This window comes from Cryptomeria japonica, chromosome 1 (assembly GCF_030272615.1).
Source record: "Cryptomeria japonica chromosome 1, Sugi_1.0, whole genome shotgun sequence".
Taxonomy (NCBI): Eukaryota; Viridiplantae; Streptophyta; class Pinopsida; order Cupressales; family Cupressaceae; genus Cryptomeria; species Cryptomeria japonica.
Window position 1 is genome coordinate 316,431,392 of NC_081405.1, and position 10,397 is coordinate 316,441,788.

The 10,397-nt window shown below is 35.6% G+C and overlaps 1 protein-coding gene across 1 annotated transcript; it reads right to left on the reverse strand.

The window, feature by feature from the left end:
- Nucleotides 1-6,292: 6,292 nt before the first annotated feature.
- LOC131070603 (endochitinase 4-like) lies at nucleotides 6,293-7,339 on the reverse strand. The gene is made up of 3 exons (XM_058006184.2): nucleotides 6,943-7,339; nucleotides 6,745-6,856; nucleotides 6,293-6,658 (listed from the first exon to the last, which is right to left on the reverse strand). Exons 1-3 carry the CDS (start codon nucleotides 7,337-7,339, stop codon nucleotides 6,358-6,360), a joined length of 810 nt encoding a protein of 269 aa, XP_057862167.2. The 3' UTR covers nucleotides 6,293-6,357.
- Nucleotides 7,340-10,397: the final 3,058 nt, after the last annotated feature.

Genomic DNA, 10,397 nt, shown 5'->3' on the forward strand with positions numbered 1-10,397 from the left:
ATAGACTAATGAGACTGTTGTGACTACCTCGGGGTATGTGTCGATGCCACTGTAGCCTGACCATCTTTGAGAATCTCCTCTCTAACATCAGCCAATGGTATCCCAAGTTGAGATGAAATAAAACTATAAGCATGTAGTAGGTCCTTGGCTAAATACTGTGACATCTGTACATGTCTACTACCTCTGACTATAGCTGCTACCTCATCTGGGGAGGGGATGCCAGCAGAAATATACCGATCATTTGAATCTAAAGCCCCCCCACGATTAGAAGATACATGATCTATGGATAATCGCGAACGTGGTCAAGTCATCATATATTTTCCGACCCTATCAAAAGATATGGTGGTTGTTGCTGATGCAATCTGTCCAATCCTATCAATTGCTTCTCTCTAAGAAGTAATGACAACGTGATCCGCTATGGGTGCCATGGTTGGGACTACTGTAGGAAATCTCTAGCCAACAAGGTTCCTGTGTCTAGGCGGAGCTCTATCACGCCTATGATATGCATCTCTATCAACAATCCTACCCCTCCCCTATCCATAATATCTTGGAATATCAAGGTAGTTTGGTTTCATCTGATAATGAACCTTAGCAAATACCTGTTGTGCAAAGTATAATGGTATCTGGTCATTATTAGGATAACGACCATGGGTAGCTAAGAAGCATGGGTAAATCAGTGATGCAACCTGTGGGTCGATACATCTGGTAGCCTGATATCCACTCACCTTACTCTTCTCCTGATATTGTGGAAAGCTTCTCTCCTTGATGGTCTCCTTCGAGACCACCCCCACCACATCAGCAAAAGAATAAGGACCCCTCACCTCACTCCTCAACTGTCTATATATATCCTCTATAACCTTAGGTGAGAATGAGGTATGAGAAACTAAGCGGTCCCTCAATGTCCACAAACTATTGGACATGCATGTACTCTTGTACATGCCATTAGTACAAGGGTCATCTAATATGGCCCTCAACCTATGCAACTCTCGATCACTGTTCTGAAAAATAGTAGCAATGTTGGGCAAGGGGGGATCCTGCTATGGAGGATCAACATCATCAATGTGTGGCTCCTGATGTGGAGCCTATGTAGGTGGATCCTGATTAGGAGCCTACGAAGGTATATCTTAGGATGCCATCTATCTAGGTACATGTCATAAACATAAAATAAATACGTAAGAAGAGAGAGAGATTATACATATAAATCTTCATGAGAGAGAGAGAGAGAGATCATTTTCATTTTCAAAAAATACATGTAAAAATTTCAAATATTTCAGTGAGAGAGAGAGATAACATATATTTCAGATCTAGAGATAACATATATTTCAGAGAGATAGAGAGATCTAACACATGTATATTCAAATCTTTGACATACATAAAAAATTCAAGAACATGATATATAACATTTGGGCCTAGATATGATTATATTTGGGCCCATATGATTATAAAAGTATTAAATCTGCAATATGTGATCTTATCAGGAATGTAATATGACCCCTTAAGACACTATGTGATGGACTAAGGGGTATGTCATTCACACTAGGTTTTTATAAGGGGTCATATGTGATTCTAAGGGGACATGCATATGTTAGGACACTATATGATCCTAATGGGAATGTCATATGTAAAGTAGGATGTTATAAGGGGTCATATGACCCCTTAGGACACATAGGAAATGTCATATGTATAGTAGGATATTATAAGGGGTCATATGTGACCTACTAAGGGGTCACGCATGTTTCAATGCATGCGTGACACCTTAGGACCACAAATGACCCCTTAAGACACTATGTAATGGACTAAGGGGTATGACATTCACACTATGATTTTATAAGGGGTCATATATGGTTCTAAGGGGTCATGCATATGTTAGGACACTATATGATCCTAAGGGGAATGTCATACGTATAGTAGGATGTTATAAGGGGTCATATGTGACCTACTAAGGGGTCACACATGTGTCAATGCATGTGTGACCCCTTAGGACCACATACAACCCCTTAAGACACTATGTGATGAAATAAGGGGTATGTCATTCACACTAAGATTTTATAAGGGGTCATATGTGGTTCTAATGGGACAAGACCAAATATGACCCCTTAGGACACTATATGATCCTAAGGGGAATGTTATATGCATAGTAGGATGTTATAAGGGGTCATATGTGACCTAATAAGGGGTCATGCATGTGTTATAACACATGCATGACCACTCAGGACCACATATGACCCCTTAGGACACATAGGAAATGTCATATGTATAGTAGAATGTTATAAGGGATCATATGTGACCTACTAAGTGGTCACACATGTGTCATTGCATGTGTGACCCCTTAGGACCACATACGACCCCTTAAGACACTATGTGATGGACTAAGGGGTATGACGTTCACACTAGGATTTTATAAGGGGTCATATGTAGTTCTAAGGGATCATGCATATGTTAGGACACTACATGATCCTAAGGGGAATGCCATAAGTACAATAGGATATTATAGGGGTCATATGACCGCTTAGGACACATACGAAATGTCATATGTATAGTAGGATGTTATAAGGGGTCATATGTGACCTACTAAGGGGTCACGCATGTGTCAATGCATGCATGACCCCTTAGGACCACATACGACCCCTTAAGACACTATGTGACGGACTAAGGGGTATGACGTTCACACTAGGATTTTATAAGGGGTCATATGTGGTTCTATGGGGTCATGCATATGTTAGGACACTATATGATCCTAAGGGGAATGTCATATGTATAGTAGGATGTTATAAGGGGTCATATGTGACCTACTAAGGGGTCACACATGTGTCAATGCATGCATGACCCCTTAAGACACTATGTGATGAACTAAGGGGTATCTCGTTCACACTAGGATTTTATAAGGGGTCATATGTGGTTCTAATGGGTTAGGACCACATATGATCCCTTAGGACACTATATGATCCTAAGGGGAATGTCATATGTACAGTAGAATGTTATAAGGGGTCATATGTGACCTACTAAGGGGTCACGCATGCATTATAACACATGCGTGACCCTTCAGGACCACATATGACCCCTTAGGACACATAGGAAATGTCATGTGTATAGTAGGATGTTATAAGGGGTCATATGTGACCTATTAAGGTGTCACACATGTGTAAATGCATGTGTGACCCCTTAGGACCACATACGACCCCTTAAGATGATATGTGATGAACTGAGGGGTATGTAATTCACACTAGGATTTTATAAGGGGTCATATGTGGTTCTAATGGGTCACACATGTGTTATAACACATGCGTGACCCCTCAGGACCACATATGACCCCTTAGGACACTATATGATCCTAAGGTGAATGTCATATGTACAGTATGATGTTATAAGGGGTCATATGTGACCTAGTAAGGGGTCACACATGTGTTAATGCATGCGTGACCCCTTAGGACAACATACGACCCCTTAAGACACTATGTGATGGACTAAGGGGTATGTTGTTCACACTAGGATTTTATAAGGCGTCATATGCAGTTCTAAGGGGTCATGCATATGTTATAACACATGCAGGACCCCTCAGGACCACATATGACCCCTTAGGACACTATGTGATCCTAAGGGGAATGTCATATGTATAGTAGGATGTTATAAGGGTTCCTATGTGACCTACTAAGGGGTCACACATGTGTTAATGCATGTGTGACCCCTTAGGACCACATATGACCCCTTAAGACACTATGTGATGGACTAGAAGGGGTATGTCATTCACACTAGGATTTTATAAAGGGTCATATGCGGTTCTAATGGGTCATGCATGTGTTAAGACACTATTTGATGGATCAATGGGTATGCCATTCACATTGTAATTTTATAAGGGGTCATATGCGGTTCTAAGGGGTCACGCATGTGTTATAACACATATGTGACCCTTTAGGATGACGTATGACCCCTTAGGACACTATGTGGTCCTAAAGGGAATGTCATATGTACACTAGTATGTTATATGTGATCCTCTATGACCTCCTAAGGGAATGTATAGTGTCATCAGGGCATATGTGGTCTTAAGCGGTCATGCTGTGCATGTAATAGGATGTGAAAATGGGTCACATTGTAGAGGATTTATTTTGTCTAATTTGTTTAAATTTCTTATCCAAATTTTCTAATGTTTATCTAAATTAAAATTTATTAATTTTTCTAAAGTTTAATTTATTATATTTACGTTTGCAACATTTTTCTAATTTTCTTTTTTTGCTAATGTTTTTCTAAGTTCTGATTTACTACCTTAGTTTTCTATGTTTTTCATAACAATTTTTTAAAATGTTAAAAAAAATATACATATATACAATTATGTAATTTTATAAACAAATTGACACATTAAGGTCAAAACATTAAATTATCAAACATTTTTCTAAAATAATGATAAACAATAAATTATCAAACATTTTTCTAAAATGTTGAAAAACAATAACTATATACAATTATTTAATTAAAAAAATAAATTAACAAACAAATTATTTATTAATTAATAAAAAAGGACATTATTGAACCAAACAAAGGGTCATTTTGTGCACCTGATATAATAAAGGTTGAAAACTGAAATATGAAAGATGCTAGTTGCTACAGACAAAGCTCGGTGACATGATGCTGACGACTAGTTCGATCCAACCCCCATCAGACAAAAAAAGACAACTTTGATAATGACCCTTTAACTATCACTTTTCCTTTTTATAAATGTTTGAAAAACCCCTAACTAAAAAATGGTTTGAGCGAATGGAGGGTTCAAGCGAACCCCCTAGAATATTAATATTTTAGGGGGTTGGCTCGAACCCAAAAGTCACCCGCAGTTCGAGCGAACCCAAGTCCGCAACGTGGTTCACTCGAACTCCAAGGGGTAGTTCGAGAGAACACCCCTATTTCGTTTGAACACCTAAAAAATCGAAGTTCCCACTTTCGCCAAATTCCTTCGTTGGCAAAAGTGGGAACCAACTTTGTGAATTCACCCAAAAATCTCCACAGAGCTAGGAAGATCAACAATAGGGTTGAGGGAAATTAGCATCCATGTAAGGTAGGGTAACTTTCACTTTTGTCTTGTCTCAGGACTTTACCTTAAGAGCTAAGCAAATGAGGTAGGAGCGACCACAAGAAATAAGGGACATTTTTAACAATGAGCCATCTAGGGTACAAAAGTGCTATAACTTTGTTGTTAATAATTTCAAGACCCTAAAAGTACAATTACCAATGCTCTAATTTTTCCTATTAGCGATAGAATATTGCATTTTAGAATCCTTGAAAATAATTAGAAATAAACCTTTTTGCATAATTCTACAAAATGAAATTTGAAATGCTACAAACATTCTTAAACTTTCATCTAGGAATTTTCTAGCTAGAACTTTAAAGCTTTCCACGACTACTAAAAAAATGGCAATAATTTTTAATCTGTTATTTTCTTAAGAAAGCACATTAACCATGTCAGGATAGGGAGTAATAGAATTTTTTGTAGAAAAGAAGTCTGGGGGCTTACCTCATCATGCATTCGAGACTCCATTGTTTTCTACAACCGAAAAATTGTTAGCAACAAATTGAACAGTTTCAGGAACAACCGGAGGGGTGTCAATTAGGGCAACTTTAAACGTCTTAATTTTTGTGGCTTTTTGACAAATAGGCTCTTTGGCCTTTGAAAAAGTGTCACCATCCAGTGGTTCTGAGGAGTGCTGCCAACCATAATCTCATTAATTACATAGTACTTTCAACAAGATTCAAAAGTCAAAGCAAAAAACAACAACAAGGAACGTACTAAGAATTAAATGCAGGCATATAGAATGAAGAAAAGCTAGAGTTTAAGGGTGCTTGCGAAGGTTGGAAACCCCAAACATAGGTGGAGGAGATTTGTTTTCAGCGTCCTCAACACCAAACCCTAGCTTCATGCCTCGATTCTCATGCTCCATTTCTCTACATAAAATAGAATTTCCTTTTCAATAGCTTTTTCCCTTTGGATTGCTTCATTTATTAGCAATCTTGTAGTTGATATTAGACTTGGTAATTTTGACATGAAAAAATAATAATAATAAATAAAAAATAAATCCAATTCCCACACAATAAATTTTGACATATATTTATATTAATATATTTCATCAAAACACAATCCGAATCTAAATGAGAGTTGGACTTGGCATCGGTATGCAAATTCCCATTCCCCGATTACAATATTTGGTGGTCCACTTTCAACACTCTTATTATTGTCCTTAATCGTGCTCATAGATTTTATTTATTTATGTGAAGCGGAGGGTATACTAACAAGAGAGGTGGCGTCATACAGCCATCCAGATAATTTTTACATGAAGAGAATTGCGCTCACAGCGTTTATTTAATTCTTTACTACTAACATGAGAGGTTAGGACCGGTGGAAACACCCAACCATCCACAGAATTTCTGATACGAACTCACTCGACTCTTCACCGCCGATGGATTTCCACCACCGCATTCTCCGCCGTTGATGGCTCTGATCGTGCCGTTAAATCCTTTTCCGCCGGTGGAGGTCATGTCGATGTGACAGTCGGTGTTGATCATCCAAAACCAGAGTGAAGTCTTGAACGCAACATCTGGCTTTTGGGCAACAAAATCTGGATTATTCAGCAGCGGAAGTCCCATATACTTTCCGGCAGCTCCGTAGTTGTCATTCCTGCGATACAGATTTTAACACTTGCATTAGGGCTTATGTGATATTTTAAGAATGTTTAAGAATATATTATTGGGAAATAAGATTACCCTGTCAGCTGAAGAGGGCCCCGTCCGTAGTATTGCTTTCCACTCGCGCAAGGATATTGTGTGGAAGAGGAGCAATACGTGGCTTTTAAAGTCTCTTCCACAAAGCATAAATCTGCAGATAAAAGAGATTAGGGTTTCACCATTAGAACCTAATCATGTCTATAATAATAATACAGAAGAGATTCATATTATTCTTACCTCCAGTCTCATGGGCGACGTTGGCAAAGAAAGCAGCGAGCTCTTGCTTGCGAACTTCAAGACTTCCGGTGGTGCCAAAACCGGCGAAATCGCTAGCTTCGGCTGCGCTTATAAAGCCATCGTATGTGTAGAAGTTGTTTCCCACACAAGAAGCAGAAATTCCTGATTTAATCTGGTTAAAGAAGTCTTGGGTGATAATGGATTCAATGGATCCGGAGGGAGAAGGCGAAGGCGTAGGATTAGAAGTACATGGGCCCTGCTGACAACCATCTCCACAATATGCTTGAGTTGTTCCGCAGTAGCCCCATTTGCTGCAGCACACTCCTTCCGCGCACCCACAATTTTGTGCTGAGCCAAATAATTGCGTCTCGACTAGGAATATCAGCGTGGCCATCATTAACACTAAAATCCTTGCATATGTCGCCATGGCTGAAATCTTCAGTGGCTCAGTTTTGTTTGCAAACTACATACAAGAAGATCGATATGTATATATAAGCAAGGGGAAAGATCTCAATTACGTACGCATCCACAAGAGATAGAGTCACACGTCAGGTATGGATGAATTTTGTTATCATCTGCTGAGGTTGACAGAGTTGAATTTTAAGGCAGTATGGTAATATATACATATTTTTTCCGTTAAATGTGAGGAGTATTGTGGATAGATTCCAGGATTTCTATTAGATTATTAGATTGGATAGGTATTAACATTTTAATGGCCACTTCGATTGGATAACTGTAAAATGATAACATTTATTATGTGATTTGAAGTCAATGTCGGATTTGGTCTCAGTTTTTCATAGCAACAGCAAAATTCTTTAATGAGAAATGAAGCATGGGTTTAGGTATCTATACATGGTACCCTAGGTAGTTTTATTTGACTACATCCACAAACATTTCTCATGCTTAGCTTGTGTAATTGTACTAACATTTAATGAATAAATTATATATAAATCAAAGCAATTATATTTTTAGATGAAACTTTTTTTTAGTATTTTGATCAGTTAAATTTTCAAGTTTAATGATCATCTTAACAATCATTTATAGCAAATATAAAAAAATTCATATAGTTTTCGTATAAATAATTAGTTTATTTCATATTAATTATATTAAATTAAAGTGGGTTTTAGGTATTAGTTTGTGATCAATGTTTTGATATATGTGAAAGAAATTGATTCATTGTGAACATAGTTTTTTAATTGGTTGTAGATTTTAATTTATTTCTATAATTTAAAAATTTTATTGTTTTTTATATAACTTGCAAATTTAATGTTTTCCTTTTGAACAATTTGTTCTCGAATTTTAAAATAAGCATATTTTCTTTCACAATTCATGTACACAACAAAATAGTACTCCTACCACCAACATCCAAATATAATAGAGTTTACACTCTATTGCTTGCCTATCCTTATGTGATGGGAAAGACCACTTGAAGTCAAAGCTGATAATTGTGCATTCTCAAGTGCAATCCTAATTGTTTTAACAATTCTTATTTATTTTTGATGATTCACAAGAAAATGATAAAATCATCAACTTGATTAGAAATATTCTCAACCTTATTTTCCATAATATTAAAAGATTTATTTTTTTAATTAAATTTGAAGTAACTTATTTGAATTTGTCATGCTTCCTTATATAATAGATTTGTTTTGATTTCTATTATGTTTATAAAATTATGAATCATCTCTGACTAAGTATAAAAGGTATAGTATTATTTATTTATATTTCTCACAACATAATATTATTTATTTATATTTATCACAACATAGTATTGGTAAACGGATACAAAATTTATGTACATTAATCTAAATTAGGATTGGTTTATGCATTCTGTGAGATTAGCTTTCCTTAATTCCATAATTTTGTTTTTCATTTATTTATTATAATAGGAGGTCAATCCTAATGTGGGTGGTGATGAAGTAATTTTGAAGTACTCGGTAATTTTGTGGTGGAGTTGGCAAAAGAAATTCATGGTATATACGAAGGAATTTAAGCTTTTTTAAATTATGAAGTGAGTACTATACACTAAATAATAATACCAAAATAATTTGTAGATAAAATTGAAGTCATTTACTCATCATATGATCCTTTATTATGTTACAATCTATATGAAGAATGATGAGGTTAGAATTAGAAGAATTATCACAATTTAAAGTTTACTTAAGTTTAAATTTATATAAATAGTAGAATTTAAATTATTCTTAAAATTTATACAATAGTATTATTTTTATGAAATAAATCTTAAAGAAAGTTATTTATTGAACATTTCTGAAGATACAATAAAATTTTGTATATTTTAAATTATCTACCTTTACTCTCAATAACATCAAAATTCAGTACGTTGGTAGATAAATTTAAGAAATTAATATAAAAACATATGCAAGTCAATACATTCTTCAAACTAATAAAATCAAAACTAACCTAAGATAAGATAATAACACTAATATGTTCCCCTTTTAAAAATAAAATAAAATAAATGTTTTTGTTCACTCTATTAATATAAGGTAAAAAGAAATCATATTTTTCATAATTTATGAAGGATTTAACTAATAAGCTAAAATATTTTTCTTTGTTGCTTTAATAGATATTATTAATGTGGGGATCACCTTGTGGTGTAGTGGTTAAGTGTTTTCTCTCAAAATTTTCAAGAAATATAATTTACGAACAACCTATATGCATAACTGAAGAACAATGTTACCACTCATATCTAAACATGATAGATTTTATGTCTTATTAGTTTCCTATCCTTGTGCAATGTGGAAAACTATTCAAATTGTGATTAAAAAAGAGAACTACACCATGATTTCATAGTAAAATAAAAATAATTTTTTGAATATATTCAGACCTTTGTTACATTTCTATACATTGGCTTATAAAGCCATTAATTCTCATACAAAACTAACCAACCTATTCATAGGAATAACTCCCAAGAAAGTAATATTTAATTATTTGTTAACACTAACTTTATTCACAAACCTAAAATAGATATTGATGAAAATAATAAGAAAACTACTAACAATGGCAGAGGAGAATTTGATTGTGTAGCAGGTAGGCAGAGGGATTGTGGAGAATGTCCTAGGGGAGGAGGATGCGAATGGTAAAGCAGATGGACATGGAAGTGAGATCTAGGATGGTGGGACTTTGCGAGTTCCAATGTTTTACAATGATGCCTCATCCGACAGTCTTGATGCTTCACGTGTCTCTAAGGGCCCCATGGAATCTGCTAGCAGGCTGGATTCTTCTTCAGTCTCTTACTGTAATTGGAAATGGTCAGCCTTGTTTGGTATATACCCAAAAGGTAAGTCGGTATCTCCCGTCTCGCACAGTGCAGACCCTATTTCTAGTATATGCTCTATTTCGATTATGGACTGCATTGTGGATAAAACTATGGCCAATATGGCTTCTATTATGGTTGGTAAATTTATGGGACCCTACCCTAATATTGAGACAGTTTGAGC